Source organism: Cygnus atratus, chromosome Z (assembly GCF_013377495.2).
Source record: "Cygnus atratus isolate AKBS03 ecotype Queensland, Australia chromosome Z, CAtr_DNAZoo_HiC_assembly, whole genome shotgun sequence".
Taxonomy (NCBI): domain Eukaryota; kingdom Metazoa; phylum Chordata; class Aves; order Anseriformes; family Anatidae; genus Cygnus; species Cygnus atratus.
In genome coordinates this window covers 3,340,201-3,362,283 of record NC_066396.1, presented here as the reverse complement: position 1 = coordinate 3,362,283, position 22,083 = coordinate 3,340,201, and the positions used below count along the sequence as shown (strand labels likewise).

The window sequence follows — 22,083 nt, the reverse complement described above, 5'->3', positions numbered from 1 at the left end:
GGCAGAACGTTAGATGTGTGAATTTATTCACAACAGTAGGTTACAATTTATGATGGCACCTAAGATAAGGCCTCCAGCTATCATGTATTTGGGTTGGTTTTTTTTGGTTTCTTTTTTTGTACGTTTGGCAGAGACATAAGCCTCTCAGCGCTGCTTTCTTCCTGGGTGATGTGGGTGTGCGTGTGTGTAGGGGGTGTCTAACAGTACCTTTTATGTCATTATACAGCATGCAACACAAACAGTATCTAAAGATGGCTTTTGTTTCTGGGGGGGGTGTATTCTCCCACTTCTACTGCAGAGCTCCCTCAGGCCGCACGTTCTTCTCTCTGACAGAGATTAAATCTAAAGGTAAGTAACCACCCACCAACTGAGACTGCAGACAGACCATCGTTCATGTAAGGAGAGCTTCCCTTTCATTCATCACAATGATTTTTCTTAACAAATAAGGAGCATGGCTCATTAACACAAAACTATATTTTCAATAAGGTTAATACTCCAGTACTGTATAATTACAATCTAATAATTTAAGACTCACGAGCATTGTAAAACAACTGTAAAGGACTTTGATTATTACAGTTTGCAAATGGACCAGAAAAGCTATTTACCATCATTACAAAGTTGGTTCATATTGGTAGGTTTAGCACACTGGAGAAGCAATGCATACTATACAATTAAATCTCATTTTACAGCTCTGCTAACCAACTGTGTAAGAACTGGAATCTGTCCCCATGGCTTGCGAAGGATTTTTCCCATAACAGTAAAAAGAAAGAAAAAAATAACAGTGGTGAAATTCTGCAACTGTAGCATTAATAGGACCCTGCTGAAGTCTATCTTAAAAAATTCACAGTCTCTAAGGCATTTAATACCAGATTTTTGTTTGTGTACCATTCTTTTTAATAACAACATCTAATTAAAACATCTGTAAAATGCTGACAGTTTTAATTTTATGTAAAATTTGAAAAACAAAAAACAGGATCTGCTCTAATGAGAGGAAAGATGCTAACAGTAGTTATTATTAACAATGATAATATTTTAATTTAAAAGTCAATTCTAGATCTGATAATTGCCTTTAAATTAGAGCAGAGACATACTTGGTGAAATTGCTACAGTCTAATGCTCTTTTAGTCTTTGCAGTTTACTTATTTGAGTATTTCAAGTGACTTATAGTATAGCTTATTCAGCAGAAGAACTCAACACTTTTCAGAGTGGACTTTTTTCATCAGTCATTTCCTGAAACCTGAAAATAAACAGAACTCTCTGCCATGCTCCCTACATCAGGCATGAAAGCAGCTGTGTTGCAGTTCTTCTGGTGCTGGGTATCTTACCTGCTGAGCATCTAAGATCCCTAATCACATCCTCATGAAACTACTACTGGAAGAGGGCTTTGCTCTGACTGCACTGGGGCCACGTGCCAATTCTCTTCCCTTTCCCAACCCGAAGGGAAGGAGTTGAGGGCTAGGTTTCTGATCCAATGCATGCACTGATCCTGTGACCTTAATTTGTGAAGCAAGAGTAAAGGAAATGATGAAATACCCGCTTCTTCAAAATATTCCATTTCTCATAGCATATGGTCTAGGATATGTTCCACTGCCTCTGGGAAACTCTCACAGGTTAAATAAGGAGCTGGATTGATTTTGTCTTCATCTCCTGGTCGATATTTACCTGTAACAAATGAACAAATAGATGCATTTACCAAGCTCCTTGGGCCATCCTTTTTTTCCCTTTGAAAACAGCAACCTTCTGGGGTCAGTAACAGCTAGACATGGGATGTCCATCTACTGTTCTCCTGCAACGAACATCTCACAGGTCTTTTCCGAACAAACACTGAACTTTACTAAGTTTCTGCCAAGGGGCAGCTCCAACTCAAGCACAGAGGTGCTTATGCACTGGTTTCAATCTGCTGTGCTATACTGGTGCTATTCTCTCACTGATTACTCAGCAATGTAAGTTCTTGAAATGATAATGCTATCATCTTCCCTTCTGACTTCTATGAGAAAAAGCAGGATTACTTGCTTTTGTTTTTAGCATATTGGACCATGTGGCATGAGCCCCTGTCCTGGTTTCAGGTAGGACAGAGTTAATTTTCCTCCTAGTAGCTGGCAGGGTGCTATGTTTTGGATTAGAATGAGAAGAGCGCTGATAACATGCTGATGTTTTAATTGTTGTAGAGCAGTGCTTACACCAAGCCAAGGACTTTTCAGCCTCTCTCTGCCCTGCTAGCGAGCAGGCTGGGGGTGCAGCAGGAGCTGGGAGGGGACAGACCCAGGACAGCTGACCCCAACTGGCCAAAGGGGTATTCCATACCATCTGACGTCATGCTGAACAATATATAGGGGTGGCTAGCCGGGGTGGGGGGCCGGCTGCTCAGGGATAGGCTGGGCATCGGTCAACAGGTGGTGAGCAATTGCATTGTGCATCGCTTGTTTCATACATATTATTATTATTATTATTATTATTATTTTCCTGTCTTAATAAACTGTCGTTATCTCAACTCACAGGCTTCACTTTCCCGTTTCTCTCCCCCATCCCAGAGAGGGAGGGGGGAGGGTGAGCGAATGGCTGTGTGGTGTTTAGCTGCCGGCCGGGTTAAACCACAACAGCCCCTCAGAAAGAGGTGGTTCTATCACAGTATCAGTAACATTCATGATACCTGTAGGCTGCTCAAGGTTCCACTTCAGATAAGTACCCATGTAATTACTAGGGAATGTCATCAAACTTCCTGAACGAGCAGAGGTTACATTGATATGGCCAATCTTGGCAATCTAAGATGTCACAATAACAGTTCTCTAGATTCTTTGACTAGTGCCCAGGATTTTAGAGTCGCTGAAAAAGATTCACATCTACGTGTTCAACCACTCCCACCCATCACTTCATACCATCCTGCGATCAGGTCAGAGTCTGCACTCTAGCCCTGTCACTGAAACATTAAACATAACCTACAGCCTATCCTGACTTAATTGCAATTTACTGCTTGACAGGCTGTAAAGCTGCAGCTGAGGAAATCTATCTGCTGAATTCACCCCAAAAGGAGTTGCTCCATAAACACGCTCAGGCCTTCCTAGCAGATCCTTGGTGTACCAAACCCCAGGGAAGGCAGGCCTCTAAAAATGCCTAGGGCTAGACCCAGGCCCCTCTGATTTGGGCATGCGGGCTGCCAGTGCTCAGGACAAGGTCATGGAATCCACCACTGTCCCCAGAAATGACTGTGCCATCGAGTACTTACCTGTCCTTACCAAAATCCCACGCATGCCCGCATCCTGCGCCCCGCCAACATCATCCCTGCAGTCCTGCAACAGAACGGGAGATCATTCGTGGTCAGAGATGTAATATGTTAATGAGTGGCTCATAACGTTCTCTGCCTTGCACATCGCTGACCAGCCACTTAAAAGCAGCTACACCAAGTCAAATCCCTTAGCAACCTATTAGGCAAACTGTCACAGGAATGGTTTGCTATGTGCTGTTGCCTAATCAAATAGTGAGACCTAATCAATGCAGGAATGGAGCTGTTAAGTCACTGGGTGGTTTTAGAAAGGACATCAGAGACACTTCATTAGCACGAGCTGATTGTCAGCAGACTTCACATGCCCTCAGGCAGGATGCTTAAGGCTTCTCCAGAAGTCACTCAAGTAAGAGAACTAACCCCACGGACTACACCTTATATCATGAAAGTTTTGATGTTTCAGCTTTCACCCTTCATTTAATCACAAAGCTTTTAGAAAGATCGGGTCAGGCCACCTGGGAGGCACCTACACACACTACGTTAGCAGGCAGGTGACAAGGTATTTGGTCTCCACGTACATCACCAATCATGACAGCCTCCTCCGGGGCACAGCTGGTCCCTCGTAGAGCTTCTAGGAAGAAAGTTTTCTCCGGCTTCCCCACCACTGTTGCTTTGGTGTCTGTTGCGTATTCCAGCCCAGTTACAAAAGGACCAGGTCCCAGAGCCAAGCCATTTTTTTTCTTGAAATACCGGGCTTTATGTATAGCTATAAGAGGAGCGCCGTCCAAAATCAGCCTAAAGGGTGAATGAAGAAGAAAACATGAAACTTATATTAAAGATACTTACAGCGGAAGGCCGAATCCTGCTTTTAAGTTGATGACAAAACTTTCACGGAGACCCAAATTATAATGGGGCTTCCATCAAGCTAGCATTCATGTGGAGAGTTAAGTAAAGTTCCTTCCATTCATATGTCCAGAAACAGCTAATAAAAAATTCCCGCAAAGAAAGGAGTTGCTATCTTGAGGATTTTAACAGATAACTTTTTAAAATAATATCTCTATTTTTAAAATCTGTAATGCAATTAGGTTCACCACTCTAAACAACCTCACCTTTTGTTAAGGCCAACATCCTAACATTAGGATCCATCTGATTTTCCCATGCAAATATTTTAAAATGCATTAGCCATAGGTAGTGACCGTAGGTGGCAGATGGATGGCCACAGCCTTAATCTCCTTGCCTGGACTGCAGACACGGCTGTGCTTTCAGGATGCTGCTGCAGGAAATCTACAGTGCAGGCAGTCAGCCCAGCAGCTCTTAGGGTTGTTGCCATCTCCTCTAACAGCCAAACACATCAACGGCTACATATTTCCAGCAGAGATGGGTGTTCAGGTGAATCCTGAGTAGAAGGCGGATCATTTTATCTTAATTTTGTATCTTAAAGTTGGACGAATTGTAACAAGTTACATGAAAGGGCACATTCACATTCCTGCCTGCCAGCTGCCTACCTATTAAAAACCCACACGGAACATGGGACTGTCTGGAGTGGGTGGGAAAATCATAGAGTCACAGAACTGGAAGGGCAGAAATAACTAGGAAACTGCTGTTTCTCCACCAATGTCAATCAGCTCCTGAGCCTCACTACCCTGTCAGTCCTGCCAATTCACTTCACGCCTGCTTGAGGGCTCTCTCTAACCTTTGCCTTGTCAAACCTTTGTGGCAGGGAGTGTCTCATTAGCACAGGGTGCCTGGATCAATGGGGCTGTGACAACAGGGTAATAAAGAGAAGTTTAAGACAGCTTGCTTTCACAGGCTCTGGACCTAATCCTCCAGAATCTTTGATTCTTCCATTTCTGCTGCCTGCCTGCTAGACTTTTCTTGGAGCCGACCCAGCAGCTACCTGTTCTGTAGCACAGGGAAATGTGCATGGCAGCAGCTGGGGCTGAAGAATCCTCCTGGTACGACCAAGCCCAGCAACATTACCACAGTCCTCCCTCTCCCAGCATCAGGTTCAGTAAAAGCCCTCCAAACAGCACCCATAAAAGCTGAGGTAGTGACTGCCAAACGCCTCCTGCTGGATTTTACGGCACCTTCTTCAGGTACTGCAGACAACTCAAGTCTTTATCACAACAGGTAGAAACGTAACAAGCACAGCAGAAACAGCCAGGCTGGGGAACAGAAGGGAACCACTGGCAGTTACCTTCAGAGCAGAAAGGCGGCTTTCTTTTCTCCTCAACTCTGCCTGATCTACAAAACAAAAAAGCCCTTAAGAAAATAAAATCTTGTTTTGGCCCTTCACTGCCTTTCTGGAGCTCTGACGTGGCTCTGCTCACAGAGGCTGGCTCAGATTAGCTGCTTGCTCCTTGGGGGCTGCCTGTTCTTTTCCACGTGTCTGCAGAGCAGCCTGGGTACTCTCAGCAATACAGAAATGACAATATTTCATTTCACTTAATTATCACTAAATATTTCTATTGGATCAATGCATTTCAAAGCAAGCTCCATAACAAGAGAGCTGGCATGTGCATCTCCGAGCAGTCAGACACATTCATGGTGGGAGGATGCCTCCAGGACACAGAAGAATTTAATTTGACAGAGACACTACAACCACTTACATTCAGCTGTTTACAGGAAAGATCTCACCTGAGAGAATTCTTGTAAATGTGGCATCAAAATCCCACGTATATGAAAACAGAAATTTGGTCTCAGCAATTCCAAATGGTGCCTAGAGAAGGGCCTCACTCCGTGTATCTAGTTTTGGGTTAGATTTACCTAGCCTAATGTTGGGTTTCAACCAAGTAGTTGCCTAACAGGCAATTAGTCAGCCTGAGCTCTTCACTGTCAGTGAAAAGGAAAAGGCACGTCTAGGACACAGCTCATCTGTACTATTTTAAGCACTAGTGGAGGGAAAATGAATGATGCCTTACAAGCAGCTCCCCTCTCCCTCAGGAGCCCAGGTCACCAGCTCAGATACAGACATCTGCACTGTAGGTATCTGCATTTAATCAGGTTCACGTTCTGCAGTGAGCACTGCAAATCCCAAGGGACTTAATTAGCTGAGCAGTAAAGGACAAGGCATATGGACATGACATACGGCTCGAGAAGTGAACACGGACAGGAGTCAATGCTTCCTTTAGACCAAACAAGACTGACACCAGCAGCACGATGCACGGCCTCGCACCTCTGCACGCACCATTGCGTCCTGTCTTGTGACCAGTCCCTGACAGCTCACACCTGTCTCACCGCTCAGTCTGCAGACAAACAGTGCTCTAGATATAACACAGACCAGATGAGATCCATAGCCCAGCGTCCTGTAAGGACAAGATGCTTCAGAAACAATTGCATTTCCTTCCCCCTAAGATGTGGGCCCTGAAGAGTCAGCTCTGAACACAGCAGCAGTCCTTCCTCTTGAAGCACTGCTAACTCATTTCACCTCAATGACAACCGCGGCTCCACTTTTGTAGGTTGTTTGCAGCCTGAAAGCTATGAAACCTGGGGCCAGACTGCCTGAAGTTCACGGTTAAGGCCCCAAATCCACAAAGGTTCTCTCAGACACAGGTTCTCTCAGACACAATCCTCACTACCTAATGGCGATGCTGCTACCAGCCTCTTCTCCCCATATGGAAGGATTTCCTTGCACTGTAGGGACGCAGCACATGACAGCCACCCTTCAGAAGGCCACGAGGAGAGGCTGACTTACCGGAAGGCCTTATTCATCATCTCGTAGTGGAAGTGCTCAGGAGCCAATCCTATGACCACTGCGTTGGGGTCCTCAGTGGCTATCCCTGGAAAATCAAAACGTGGTACCAATGGTTATTCTGAGTGAACCGAATCTTGTTCATACTCAGCGATACAGTCAGCAAGTACAAATGCAATCAATCACTTTACAGCAAAAACGAGCAATTTCTCAGACAGACACATCTTGCAGAGGAGTTTTATCTATTTTAGAAATGAGGAAAGTCTCTGTGGAAAAGGTGTTGATGTACACAGACTGTGCCATCCTTCACAAAGCACACATCTCTGTGTCTGGGTGGTCAGTGATTGTCTAGCAATGATTCTCCCACTGCCTCCACCGCAATGCTGCAGACTACAAATTACTTTTTTCACTGAACAACTTCTTGTGAGTATCTCTCTCTCCCCATGTACATTCGTGGGCTTTGCAAGATAGTAAAGCAGGAATATTAGTGAGTTCCACCCAGTTCTCTCACTTCCCTCTGGTCACTGAGGATACAAAGCCTGACTGTTGTTCTACTCTGTCTGGTTATGGTGGCGAAGATGGTGTTGCAGCACGGCCTAGAAGTTGTCTCACCAGATCAGTTTTGTCTCTTCTGGAAGGCCTGTTTTTAATGTGGGCTAGTCCCCTTGAGAACAGCTTGCACCTCCTGTGTCCCTCATTGCTCTGGGGGAGCACGATTGTTTTACATAGAAGCGTCTCCTCTGAAGGAACTAGATATGAACCTAAAAAGCCTGTGAAGAACTAAACCAGCGATGGAAGAGCATCTACAGAGTAGGATCTACAGGAGAAACTTAACCCTCTGTAAATAAATCTCTCTCAGTCTTGTAACAGCTGCACTTCTGCTAACATTTTTGGTCTGCCTTCACACAGCATATCCCCTGCACCTTTTACTTTGACAGCTAAAGCTCCCAGATCTCCAGAGAGTGTAATCACAGCCTTCTGGCTGATGTCTCATGCCACATGGCCTTCAGTTAGCTCAGACAACAAAATGTTGCATGCAGAGATGTCACGGGGATTTGTGACACCACCCGAAAGCATCTGGGTCCATTAACCATGAATGGATTACATTCATCCATCTGTGACCAACTCTGCAGAGAGATTGTCCAAGAATAATTCAATAGCAGTCACTAACAGGAATTTAAAACATTCTCCAGTGTACTTAAACGTTTCAAGAGCAGCACTGAGAGAATCTGAGCCAAACCACTTGCAGAAAAAAGAAACAAAACAATCCATACCAGATCTAAGCAATGCAGAAAACGCCACCAATGTATTCCTCTGGTATCTCTGTCTTTGGTATTTTATATAGAATTAACATCAGCTACTGTGAAACTGATGGAAAGATCCCAACCACACAGAGATTAAACTGATTTAACTTCAGTGAAATCAGCTGCTGCCTCAGCTGTTCCTGACCCAAGAAAGCTTTCCTAAGAACACAAGCACAGAATATTGCTGGGGGCCTATTTCTCTGGATATGATGACAGGTGGAAGAGATTATCAGGTGTTATGGCTTTCACAGCCCACAGAGGCTTTTCTCTTGAACACCTATCTGTCCGAAGATTACTGAATAGAGCATGGCACTAAAATTTAACAGGAAACGTTAAATTTTATGCATGTCTTGCTCCTAGCAAGAGTAGAACCTACTTAAATTAACACAACAGTGAGGATTTCAGTTCATATGGCAAGGGGCAGGAAGCAGCAGCAAGCCAGCCGCATTTTCACTGCCTTGATGCTCTAGATAAAAGACCACTCACAACCCAATATATTGATTCCAACTCTGACCATGTTAAAAGTGTGGATTTCTTCACTACTCTTTAAATGAAGATGTAGTTAAGTTGAGGACTAACTGTCCTAGTTTCAGGCACCTGCCTAAGGTGTCCATGTTAGCATGGATCACCTTCTCCTCCTCTTATTGCTGTGGGAGGGAAATGGGCACATCTGAAAGGAAAGCAGCTTCTAACAGGGTCTTTAGAGGTGACTATCAGGGTGACAAAGCACCCATTTAGGTGCTACTGTTATGGAGTGAGAGCTAGGTGGTCAATACAAGGTTTTCCATTTAATAATCATCTATTAAGAGAGAACTAACCTCCTGCGTGTGCCCACACACCAGCTTCTCAGCAACTCGTGTCACTGCTGGCCTAACAATACACACAGGACGCTTTGATCACTTTGACACTGAACATTCCCTAAAAAAGATCTCCACAAGACAGTAAGACAAAACATGCTGCACCAGCGTAAGACCAACAACAGACAAGTGAACTGCTGGAAGTACTAGTTTTTTATGGACATAATCTCTCTACAATAACTGAGGGACATCTGGTTTCCACTAAATCATCACATTCTTGCTTTAAAACATTTCAGCATTGGTAGACACAATAAATCTCCAATGATCTAGTGATAAATATTACTTTCTACACTGGAAATTAATAAAAAGCATCAAGTTCTTTCTGAATTCATGCCTACTCCCACTATTCCTCAAGAAGCTATCACAACCACAACTTCAAACTGCTTAATGTTAAGTTTAATAGCGGAAGGAAAGGGCCATTATGCCTTGGGAGAGTCCATGATTCAGGCTTCATTGTGGCTAGCAAAACACATATGTGTGTCATTCCACAAAACAGTGCTCAATGTTTCTTTATTCAGTGGGTCAGCACTTTCTCCCATATTGTTCTCTGAGCACCTCACCTGTGAAGTCAGGCAGGGCCTTCTCGTCCACCAGGAGGAGAGGCCGCACCTGCTTCTGCTCCAGAAGATTTCTGGCCGCAGTCAGGGATGTGAAGATTTCATTTTCAGCAATGTCGAAGCCCAGTTTCGTCAGCCTCTCCAGCAGGTCTCTCTTGCATTCCTTTGTTGTGTTGGTCACAAACCGAATCGTAACCGGAGCGCTGCGCAACCTGATGGATGGAGAGCAAAGACAAATTTGCCACAGGACACTTTACATTTACACCCTTCTTATAGCTCCTTGAAAAAGGCATGTTTGTCTAAAGGCTGCAGATGAAAAGATTGTGTACATCTTAAACTACTGGTGCCACAGCTCAAAAGAAACAAGGCTGTTAGCTTGTGCGCGGAATGGAAGGCAATGTGAAACAGATGGCAAGAATTACAGCTACCTAGAACAAGATCAAGACGTCCCTGTTTTGCTTCTACCAGGAAAAGGCTGGAGGAAAATGGTGATTCTAAACTCCATCCTCACAGCAATATCAAGCACATCTACAATTAATTGCAAGTAGTTTGAAAAGCTTTTTAATTCAAACAAGGTAATAAATAAGTCAGGCCTGTGTTCTGGATCAACAGCATCCTAAACTAAACAAACTGATAAAAGAAGCTTGCTGCTAAGTTAACGTACAGAATTTATGTGATTTTATGTCAGCTTTTGCAGCCATTTCTCCCTTTCCTGAGGAACAATGATCCTCACATAAAACCACATTATTGCCCTACCCTGATAGTACATGCTACTGAACAGCCAAATAATTTTAAGTGACAATTTCAGTGACATCCCCTTTAATTATTCCCCCACCATCACTTTCTCTGTTGCTATAGAAACGAACACTGGCACCAGGACTGCACGAAGAACATCAGAATAAAGTTGGTCAACACTGAAGACTACCTTGCACCAGCCACTTCTTTTTCATTTATTCTGTTGTGCAGAAGGATTCACTGACCTTTCACAGCTATGAACTCATATTTAAAAAAAAATAAAATACCTGTGTTTGCTAATAAAGTTAAACTTATTATTTCCTTTAACCTCAATACTGAAAGGTAACCCTACAAATGGAATCTATCCATTTGTTCCCTAAGCAAGCCACAGGCTGATCGTTTCAGCTTCTCTTTAGGAAGGACAATGACACGGATGAACAGAAAAGAGCATGAGACAATATTTTTTTCGAACCTCTAAGCAAAAAGTCCTGGCTGTTCTTTGCAGTGAAATGACGTCTTCTCTGCGTACCTGTGAGAGCTGGATGAGGCTGACAAACGGCACCAGATGCTCCCTGCACCTTATCCCTTCCCTAATTCCCTCCCTTGCCAAACCTAGCACAAAGCCTGCCGGGGCACAGCTCAGCAGGAATCAAGCAGAAGCACAGCACGAGACAGAGAAGAATCAGTGGATTTATAAAATAGTTTATCTTCTCATTCTACAGAAGCCATTTCCTCTGTCCTGCCTGCTGCCTGAGGGCTTGGAGGTGAGCAGAGTCCAGGGTAGATACCGAGTTGTTCTTGATAGCATCACCACTTTACAATAGATCTATAAATACACAAAGCACAAAAAAGTATGTACACACACACGGATTTCTGAGAATGCTGACTCTCGTCTGGCACAAGTTCTCTCCGCAGCACAGAACAGCAGGAAGACGGATCCACTGAAGGAATGAGTAATGAAAGAATATCCAACACTTCAGTAGTTTCTAGTTCCTTGCAATTTTACATCTTTAAAAAATAAATATTGCCACGAAATTATCTGTGAAAAGTAAGGCAGTTTCCTAATACCTCTGAGCTTTCCATCCGAACAACAGCCTAGCTTTATAAAAACTTAATGGGTCAATACACCTTCAGTAAAAATTTCCCATGCTTAACTCAGCCCTATTCCTCTCTCCTGACTAATACTTATTGTTCCCCCCCATGGCAGCACATCTCTCTGTGTTGCTTTTCTTCATCCTTTGCAAGATTAATTCTCCAGGGAAACAGCTTCAGAAAAAAGAGTACAGAGATCCCTGGGGTTGCACAGCCTACTTTGCCACTAACAGGGCTCGATTAAATCATTTTACTATGCCTCAGTTTCTTTAGTCTTCCTTTTAATGAGAAGGAAAAGAGGTACTGAACTGTCCTGTTTATGAACACGACGAAATTCCTACAAAAGATGGGCTGCATTATCAAATGTTTCTCCAACTAGCAGAAAGAAACTTTAAAAATAACAAAGCAAATGCTTGGCTGAAAGAGCACTTGAAATGAGGACCCTGCAAAGGATGCCTCAGTCACCAGGCCACCATGTTCTCCCTGTTATTCCAATTTAGCTCACCACAGGTTTAAGGGCTCAGACATCTGAGCAGGTTCCTGCAGCTAAACAAAGCACCGAGCATCTGGTGAGCTGAAGCACCTGGAATGGGGTAATTCAGGGTTTTGAAGTCTTTCTTCTGTCTAGGAAAGACTTAGAAAGGACCTAGATAGCAACTTAGGAAGGCTGCAGGGGCTCAGGTGGTACATGGTGGCATGTCACTGTCTAGGCCCTTTGCTGACTTCTCCTGGTATTGACACAGGTGTAAACGAAAGCAGAATTTGGCCCCACGTTTGCTTATCCATACCAGCATAAAAAGGCAGGATCTTCATGCCCGTTTACTTAAAGAAATGTCTTTGTGCAAGCAGCACCAACACAACCTATCAGAGGAAATGGAAAAAGGTAGCTTGCCTTTTAAGAGCTTCCTGCGCGCCTGGCACAGCTGAGTCTTCAACGTGAAGTGTGCCGCTGAGATCCACCAAGACAGCTTTCAGTGCGCGCCGAGCTGCCATCCTTCCTTCCCCAGGGAAAAGGCAAATAAATGAAACAACAGAAAACTGGTTAGCAGACAATGGATAATAAAAATAAGGAACTCAGTTAAGCGCCTCATTTGTGCCAAGCCCGGTATTACTCAGAACATTACTCGTAGTATTAAATGGGCCCCTTTAGACAGAGAAATAAAAGGCAGTGTTTAAAAAAAATACATAATTGATGGGGTGGTATTTTCCCAAAGACGCTATATATGGAAATCAGGTGCTATTTGTTTTTTAAGAGCCTTTATTTGTGCGCGTCAAAAATTCTCTAAACAACTAAGACTGTTGGGAAGAGGATCATTAGGTCTGGTATTGCTGGTTCAAGGCCTCAGCAAGCGCATTTCGGCAAGTCCCAGAGACACCGGTGCTGTTGTTCAAGTAAAAATAAATACAATACCACTAAGCAATGATACACGGCTCTGACTATAAAGCTGAAAAAGCTCTGAAAAAGTGGATGCTGTTAATTTTATTTTTGCAAGGTGGATCTGCAGTGATCCAGCCCGCGGCACAATTCAGGTGTCCTAATTTGTAGGCTGTGCAGTGGCTGATTGCCTGCATGCCAGCGAGGACTGTGCAGACTGCTGCTGGCCTGAAGTTCTCAGGGCTCCAGGATAATCAGCACTCAGAAGAGTTACTCCCTCCTCTTGCAGAGGGGGCACTCGAGCAGCTTTTCTGTCACACAAATGAGTGCAAGAGAATCAGCCTCAAACAGAAGCCAGCCCTCGAAGTGTAAAGGCACAGCGGAAGAAAACAGTGAGGGTACGTGCAAGTCACTTGCCTAAAATCCGTCTTCAGAAACTGCTGTTTTATAGGTGTGTTGCAAGTGCTGTATATTTTTTGATACACAAGTTTTCTGAGCCTTCCTTAGCAAACATACAACACAGAAGCCTTTTTCCTGCCTGTTGCACAGTAACAATCATCCAGTCCGTCATCACTGCACGTCCTTCTGATTTTCTGTTGGGCTGTTTGGGTACAGACGCAACATGTAGCACATATGTACTTTTTAAAACACTTAAAATAGCCAGCACCATGACCGGAACTTGCCTTACTACGTTTAATTTTCCATCATGGTACTTTTATCTTTGCAGATGGATTTATCAGCGATCAAGACCACATGAACTTGATGTCTAAGGTACAAGACACACACACAGAACTTTATGAGATGCCACCTTTGTTATCCCTGCCGGTTCCCCACAATAAGAAGAAAAAAATGCTTATTTTATAGTACGCCTGTTGCTACACAGGCCAAGGTTACGCATCAATGATAAGAAGCTGACACAACTCCTACAGGAATGTCATCAGTTCCACGGGAAGAGGGCCTCCTCTGTAAGGCCCTTTACATACGCTTGTGCATGTAAAGTACTTGAACAGACCTGAATTTCACAAAATCAAAGAATGGTTGAGGTGGGAAGGGACCTCTGAAGATCATCTGGTCCAACCCCTGCCCAGCAGGGTCACCCAGAGCACACTGCACAGGATGGCACCCAGGCAGGTTTGGGATATCTCCAGAGGAGGCCCCACAACCTCGCTGTGCAGCCTGTCCCAGCGCTCTGTCACCTCACAGCACAGAGCTGCCCCCTCACACTGAGCCGGAACCTCCTGGGCTTCACTTTCATAGGATCACGGAACCATTAAGGTTGGAAAAGCCCTCCCAGATCCTTTGGTCCAGCCATCCCCCAACTAGTTTGTGCCCGGTGCCTCTCATCCTGTCACTGGGCACCACTGAGAAGAGACCGGCTCCATCCCCTCGGCACCCTGCCCTCAGATATTTACACACGTTAATGACTTTTTTGTTGTTGTTGTTGTTGTTTTCACAACTCTGTATTATCACTGTGACAAAAGAAACCTCCCTCAGGCACTTCAGCCCAGCACAGTGCATTTTGAGGGCTAAGAGCGATTACAAAGACGGTCGCAGTTGCACGAACCCCATGCCCACCAGTGAGGGCTGCCCCCTTGGGGGTGCCTCTCCACAGGAAACCCCCGCAAGGCCCATGCACTCCACGCCCCCCCTCCCGCCATGCTGCCAAGGGCAGGAGGACGCAGTCACCACCTTCCCCCCCCCCCCCCCCAACTGAGATGGTACCGCCCCACCCCGTCGCTTTACAAGGGGCAGCTGGGCCGGTCCACTCTCCGGAAGGGAAGTCTCCGTGGTTAACGCCCCCCCCCCCCTTCCGTGCCCCGCGTGGTTCCGTCCGCCCCGTTAGCGCTCCCAGAGGGCGGGCGGGCGCACTCGGCCGCGGGGGGGGGGGGGGGGAACAGCGCGGAGTGCGCCCCGAGCCCCCCACCCCTCCGCACCAACCTGGCTCCGGCCGCCCAGCGCCCCCCGGCGCCCTCACAGAGCGGGGCTGCCCGGCCCTGCGCCGCCTCGGCGGGAGGGCGGGAGGCAGCGGCCCTGAGGGGCGGGAAGCAGCGGCGCTGAGGGGCGGCTCCGCCCCGCCCTCGGGGGCTCCCGGCAGGCATCGCGCGGGGCAGCCCGGGTCCTGCTGCCCCTGCCTCACCTCAGCGTGGAGTACGTGGGGCGGCGACGAGGCGCCCCATGTATAAATAGTTATGTATTTATATATTTTATACATATGCCGTCCGTGCCCGAGTTAAAGCCTTCCTGAGGGATTTTTTCTTTTCACAGACTCTTTTCAGGGGTGCCCAGTGACAGGACGAGAGGCAGCGGGCACAAAGTGAAGCCCGGGAGGTCCCGGCTCAGTGTGAGGGGACACTTCTGCGCTGTGAGGTGACAGAGCGCTGGGACGGGCTGCCCAGGGAGGCTGTGGGGTCTCCTGCTCTGCAGATATCCCAAACCCGCCTGGGTGTCACCCTGTGTAATGTGCTCTGCGTGACTCTGCTGGGCAAGGGTTGGACTGGGGGATCTCCAGAGGTCCCTTCCGACCCCGTTCATTTGGCAGTTGTAGGCTACGATAGTGGCAAGAGGCCACTGGCCACCTGCAGTAGCATGCTGTGTTCGTCTGCAGGACACACAGCATGTAGAAAGTGAGCTTAGGTTACATGCAATCACATTTGAAGTTGTACGTGGTGTTGCGAGTAGGATTACCTAAGGGGTGAAGGTATAGCTGTGAATTAAATGATGTATCTTCACAGTTTTGCATTCTGGTTGTACATCAAAATTGGTGATATGACTGCAAAATCACAACACTGCAGCTTAAGGTAAGATGTCGTAGACAAACTGAACATGAGACTCCTTTGCGAGCATGCAAACCCATTGCCTTCCTACCCTTCCCTTCACCTATCGCCATGCCCTCCAAAACCTTTAATTAAAACTGTACAGGCACACAGGTCCATTATCCCTGCCTGTAGTTGCACTAAAGGTTCAGAAGAGTCCCCTGAGGTTCATTTTAACTCCAGCCAGCCATGCTAGGAACCACCAAACTGCACTTTGCTGCTGTGAAAGCCTCTTCTGTTTCCAAATGCTTCCTAGAAACCATGCGGCAATTACTCTATGGTGGGAAGTCACAGTCTTCATCCTGCTCTGTTCTGGTTACCGTCAGTTCTGTGCCAGGTATGACTGAGAATGCTCTTCGTGGTTTGAAGTGACTGCTGGAGCGCAGGCCGCTTTGCAGGCACAGCTCCTTGCCAGGTGGAAACTTTCCTTCATGTTCCTGTTAGTGAAGAACCTGAGCCCTGGCCAGGTTTGAGGGCAGTTACAGCACCGTCAGCTGTTAAGGGTGGAAAACTCGGGTATTGCAAGTAGGAGGCTACTATAAAAGAAAACTAAAAAAGGTGGCAGCAGTGCTTTGCCTGGGTTAAACCTCCCGTTACTGCAGGCACTTCAGAACAGCTCAAAGCCACACGAGGAGGCAGTGTAGTTACTTCCCTGCTCTCTCTCTCTCTCTCTCTCCAATCCTTCCTTCTCTGCCCGTTTGCTGTCTACCTTCTTGCCCTCTTCCACACTCATTACCTGGAAACCTGATGGCCAGCTGCTGTCCCACTTTGCATCACTGTTTTGCAGCTGGCAGGTAAAACTGTCCCAGTTTTGCCTCAAGTGAAGGATTCCTGCTGCACAGAACTACTGCTCCTTTCTACTGCACGCATCGAATCAATTTTGAAATGCTCCCTGGGCTGTAAGGCAGGCATTGAGACTTCAGCCTTTCCGAGAGGACAGGAGGAAGGGGGAAGTCAGTTTTTACCCATCTTCAGAGTTGCTGCTTGTAATCTTTAGCACCAGCTTTTATTTTCATAAGAACCGGTGTTTTCAGTCAAAACAGATGAAGAAGAAATGACGTGCAGGCAGTGCTTCAGACCAGCTCAGTGCTCCAACCCAACACATCAGCAATAAATAAATCTGCTGCTGCTTTTATACCGCTGGCCAGCGCGACTTCAACAATCAGTAGCCAAAGCATCACAGATCAAAGTGCAACACAGCACAACTCATACTCTGATTACCCACGTTTTATCTGTTCCACATAAGTACTATCCACTTAACATGAAATAAGGCATTTATGAAAATAGCTGATCCAGACTATATCCTAGTCAGCTCTGAATTACACAAAGATTACTCTAAGGAATACTTTGTAACGGATCTACCTGCTCTAGAACCCAGCATGATCCTACTCTGCCTCTGGCCGGTTACCCTGGCTCATCGGCTTTGCTACATCAGACCGAAATACAACTTCCTAGCACAGAGCTGGTATGAGAAGCGCCATGGTGATAACAAAACAGCAGAGTATTTCATGTAAGAACAGTAACTTCGGTACCTGGAGCAGTTTGAGTTTTGAGGTACTTCCACTGTACATGGATATAGAGTGAATTATGAAAGAGAGTGCTTAACTTAGAAATTCAAAATTTATTTACAGGTTTTTACTAAAAAAATGAAACAACATAAACTCTCCTCCTGGATATAGTCTGCTCTGCAAAACACTGGAATTGGAGATCATTAAATTCATTTACACATTTTACAGATTTATCTTTGTATACAACAATGTACGCTTTAGTCATCAAGACATCAGAAGAAGAGATGATAAACTAAGCTGTTTTAAAATAATGAAACTGACAGGTTTCCTTTGGCCTTCCCCATTTTAAAAATAAGCTAAAACAATTTAAGACACTTTAGCAAAGTTGAACAGAAAAGACATAGGAAGTCTAACTTTTCTAAAAAGGTATCTGAGGGTCAGTAATCTTAAATCCAGCCTTGCTATTTAACACGGGACCCAACCCAGCGCCATAACTGAGGCAATATCCTTACCAAAGGCATTAACAATATTCTCTGTGAAAGAACTGCAAGATGATACCCATAGTTTCAGTGAGTTGTTAAATGAACAAAGGCAGATGGAGAGGGGGAGAAGCAGCAGCAGCAACTGACGAGTCTGCAAATTTGCCTTTTTTTTTTTTTTAAACAAAGAACTGCATTTGAAAAGGAAACATTCTCCCACGTTACAGAAGAAACTCAGAACAGGAACACCTCCCCACTTCCACCACATTAGTCATCACGCAGGTTTAACACATTTAGGAAAAAAAATGACAATGCTTGACAGAACAGTAACAAATGCTAAACACTACTACCACCTGCTAAATAAACACAGAGTCGCCTCAGTTTACGTACAATTTTTTTGATTTTGCATAGCAGACACACCTATTTTCATCTACTTCACACCAAACATTACCGATTTGAAAAGGCTACCGAACACCAAGAGAAAAATCCTGGTCTCAATCAAATGAGGAACACTCTGCTTCCAATTTGAATCAAATCAGAAATTTGCCCATCTGGTTTTATCTCCCTTGCTATCACAAGACTTCAATAATTTTTAACATGTTTGGAGTGTAATCCATATTCCCTTAAATAGTACTGTGGTAGTAACTGAAATAAAAATCACAGCATTTTTTTCAATTTAGGAATAAAGTGGGAAGTATATTGAAGGAAATTCATCCCTGAGTAACGAGACATTTAAAAACCGCATCCTATCAATACTCATTGCAACATGTAACGACGCATACTCTAACAGTCAACGTGATTAACAGGCAGCAACAGAACTTGTCACAGTCCAGTATATTTGCAGCATTGTTGCATTGATCCCATTATCTTGTTTAATGAAACTGAAAGTGAACATTAGGAAATAGGATAAATAGAAACACTGTCTTTATTATTTTAAGTTGAACGTCAAACTGACAGCTAAACCGTGCTGGATCCCAGAAAACTCAGAACAGTGTTGGCTAGCAACTTGCTTCTTTGGATGTCCAAAAAATTTTGTGACAGGTATCTTCAACCAAATAATAGGAGGAGCACGATGGTAACGGAGTTCACTGCTATTAATGGCACTGCAGAGAAAGAACAAGAGTAATTGGAGACCACCTTCTCAGGAGCAGAAGTTTAAAAAATACACCTGATTTTCCTATGCAGAATCAAGATTAGTGGAAGGAATGAGGATCATGGCCTAGGGTTCTAAAAATTAGTAGGAAGCAACAGTGCAAGTATTTATCACATCTTAACTTTGGCCCAAACAACCCTTTTTCCAAATGGAAATGTCTGTTTCTGTCCCTGGTTTTACTATGAATTAGAAGAAATGTATCAGTTTTTACTTTGTGTTGGGCAAGACAAGTAAGATTTGTTACTTGATGTTTATCTTCACTTACAAGATGATTTTTGGTATCCTTTATAGTGAAAAACTACTGGTAACTTATAAATTAAGAGCATTTCCCCCTTCCCCCTCCATCCCCCCCGCCCCCCCCATCCTTTTAAGCATGGGTTTACCTTTAAGAATCCCAGGAATTACATTTCCCTCACCTGGTACCTCACATAAAACTGCACTGAGCCAATGTAATCCTGTTCCAAACCAAGCTTCCCCCCAGCTCCCAAAATCCCAGAAAAGGTAAGATGCAACAGTGGCACCGCAAGCCAGAGTCAGATGTCCAAATCTGCCCTGCCTGGAAAGCAGGGAACATTTTACACTTCATCAAACTTAGGTTTGAGCTGCACACTGAGATGTGCACCTTCCTACAGGGAATCCATGCATCAAGGATGGAAGGAACCCAAAAGAAGGACAGACTGGATGACAAGCAGAGCGAGCAGCTGTTTGGTGAAAGAAAGAGACACATGCCAGCATTATTTCATTAAAGCACAGAAAGAAAACTTCACAGATGAGTTAAAACAAACGATCATCGTCATCTTACCTCTCATAACGGTTCGTACAGATCGAATGAGGTTCATTAGCTGTGCTTTAATTCCTGGTTCCTCTCCAAATCCTCCAATCCCTTGATCACTTGCCCAGCCAACTGTGTCACATAAAAATAGGCAGCCATGTTAACAAAAAAAAAAAAAACCACGAAGCCATTCAACAAACGCTATCAGCAATATTAACAAGTGATCTATTTTGAGTACGGTTGAGTTTATCACTAACATTAGAAAGAAAAACTACAAACCAATTAGCTTCATTTCAGGTTCTATTGCTTGAAACAATATACCACAAACTGTTAAACATCTTAATGAACACAACAGTAACAACAGACCAATGTTTCTGCAAAGGAAACCCTTACCTTTTTAATACCCTATTATTCCCTGCATGACAGAGAACCAAATGAGTTTACTTGGACTTTAGAAAAGCATCCGCCAAAGTAACATAAAAAAATTGCCTATATCTGCTCAAAGGCCTTTCCCAGAAGATAAAAGAGCAAATAGTTGCCGGGTATGAAGCGATGCTTCAGAAACGAGCTACACAATGGAAATGGAACAAATTCCAAACTGGGACAATGATTTTCTGAACTGCTATACAAATGTCTCAGAAACTTTTTGGGTGGCAGCTCAGCGACAAAGCCAGTGTTGACAAACATTGCAATGGGAAGGAACATTTAGGGACGGGCTATCTGTGGCTGGCCTGCCCGTCAAAGAGCAGCAGAGCTGTGCGCCACTGGAAACTGCTTGAATTGACTTTGCTGAGTGTATAGTGATGTTTAAAGGCAAACACAGTGTCAGGATGCACAAGAAGTCACTACAAAAACATCAGAAGCTTTAAAATGGCTTTCTATAAATCGTGCAGACTGCCTGCAAGGCCATTTTTAATTCTCTGAGCACAGACAACCAGAAAGCAAACAGCAAGGCAGGTTTCATACTTTGGTATGAAATGCTGCCACACCAACGTGAGCAGAAAACACAAAGCCTCAGGAAAACACAAAAACAGGAGGGTGTGAGAAGCCATCCCCGCCAAGACCGTGGGGAGACGAGCTACGAGCAAAGCATGGCCCTGTCTCCCCTGCAGCGATGGGACCACGTATTTTTTGTCCTGCTGCTCACAGCCCTTAACATTTGGGGATGAGCAGGGCAGAGACAGGAGGCTCCGACCCTGTGCAGAGCTCGGCACAACCTTTGAGTTTCTTTCCTCCAGAGACAGCTTTGGAGCAATTTCCTTGTTTTTCACCCCTTTTTCCTTTCTTGTCTCCCTCGCTCTGCCAGTACTAGGCTAGGGTGCTGCACTCCCACCCGGGTAAGCCTGGGGTTATTGCCAAGTTTCCCCCTGGGCTTGGTCAGATGCTTGGCCCCTCCATCAGCCCACATGTCCTGGGGTTCCTGGAGCTCCAGGAAAGGCCAAGCGATGCCAAAACCCCATCTGAGTCCCACCATGGGGCAGGTGGAAGGGCCAAGAAACAGCACTCCTGCCCAAATTCCTGCTTTGGCCTGACTCGGAGCAACCAGGGCTCTGGGTGAGGAATCACGGAACGGAAAACCTCATCAGGAAGCCTTGGATGAGAGCTCATCTCCATCTTCTTGGGTGACAAGTCACTTGGGTGACAGGTCACTGGGATGACAGGTCATCTCCACCTTCTTGGGTGGCAAGTCATCTCCATCCCAGGTCATCTCCTGGGACACTGCACATCTTTTTGGTGGTCTGGGGTTCTTCTGTGCTTTGTGGTTGGTTTCTGTTGTTTGTTTTATTTATTTATTTTATTTTAAAGGCCGGCGATGCCCAGCCTTGAGTGCAGCAGGAAGCGGAGCATGACTCTGCAGAGGTCCCTTCCACCGAGCAGTGCCTGACAGAAACAACAGCACAGACACACACAAGGGAGAAGGGGAGTTAAAAAACAAAAAGGGAGAAATAAAAGGGACACAAATCAGCTGACAGGAGCCCGGCGGCCATCTTCGGGGACCGGGGAAGAGGGTGGGGGGACGGGGCCCGGGGGTGGCGGCGCTGAGGGCGGGTTGGCGGCGGCTCACCGTTGCGGAGGAAGCGCTCCTCGTGCAGCACGGCGATGGCGTTGACGACGAGCAGCCCGGCCTGCAGCAGCGAGTACAGCGTGAACGCCATGGCCCCGCCGCGGGGACAGAGGGGAAAGAGGGAGGGAAGGGAAGGGGCCGGCGCCCGAGCGGGACGTGGCGGGGCGGGGAGGGGCGGAATGGGACAGCCCCGCCGGGGCGGGCACAAAATGGCGGCCGCGCCCCCGCCGTTGCCATGGCGGCCGCTGGGTGGCTGGGGGCGGGATGGGCTTACGCTACAGCCTGGGGGAATGATGGAGTCATTGGGGTTGGAAGAGACCTCCAAGATCACCTGGTCCAATCTTACCCCTACCACCAATGTCACCCACTGAACCATGTCCCTAAGCACCACGTCCAAGCTTTCCTTGAACACCCCGAGTGACAGTGACACCACCACTTCCCTGGGCAGCCCATCCCTATACC

At 45.7% G+C, this 22,083-nt stretch overlaps 2 protein-coding genes across 6 annotated transcripts; both read right to left on the bottom strand.

The window, feature by feature from the left end:
• Positions 1–447: 447 nt before the first annotated feature.
• Positions 448–14,910, bottom strand: HDHD2 (haloacid dehalogenase like hydrolase domain containing 2). 5 transcript variants are annotated; one of them, XM_035559951.2, is made up of 7 exons: positions 14,770–14,910; positions 12,349–12,450; positions 9,633–9,841; positions 6,915–6,999; positions 3,799–4,015; positions 3,224–3,287; positions 448–1,662 (listed from the first exon to the last, which is right to left on the bottom strand). In XM_035559951.2, the coding sequence occupies exons 2-7, from the start codon at positions 12,447–12,449 to the stop codon at positions 1,559–1,561; spliced, it is 780 nt and encodes a 259-aa protein (XP_035415844.1). In that variant the 5' UTR covers position 12,450; positions 14,770–14,910; the 3' UTR covers positions 448–1,558. The 5 variants fall into 5 exon arrangements, with proteins under 5 accessions (XP_035415844.1, XP_035415842.1, XP_035415845.1 ...); XM_035559949.2 differs by having other exon boundaries at positions 12,349–12,454; positions 14,770–14,900; XM_035559952.2 differs by lacking the exon at positions 14,770–14,910 and adding an exon at positions 13,249–13,267.
• A 3,540-nt stretch (positions 14,911–18,450) lies between these two features.
• IER3IP1 (immediate early response 3 interacting protein 1) lies at positions 18,451–21,801 on the bottom strand. Its single transcript, XM_035559954.2, has 3 exons — positions 21,622–21,801; positions 19,587–19,688; positions 18,451–18,734 (listed from the first exon to the last, which is right to left on the bottom strand). Exons 1-3 carry the CDS (start codon positions 21,710–21,712, stop codon positions 18,679–18,681), a joined length of 249 nt encoding a protein of 82 aa, XP_035415847.1. The 5' UTR covers positions 21,713–21,801; the 3' UTR covers positions 18,451–18,678.
• Positions 21,802–22,083: the final 282 nt, after the last annotated feature.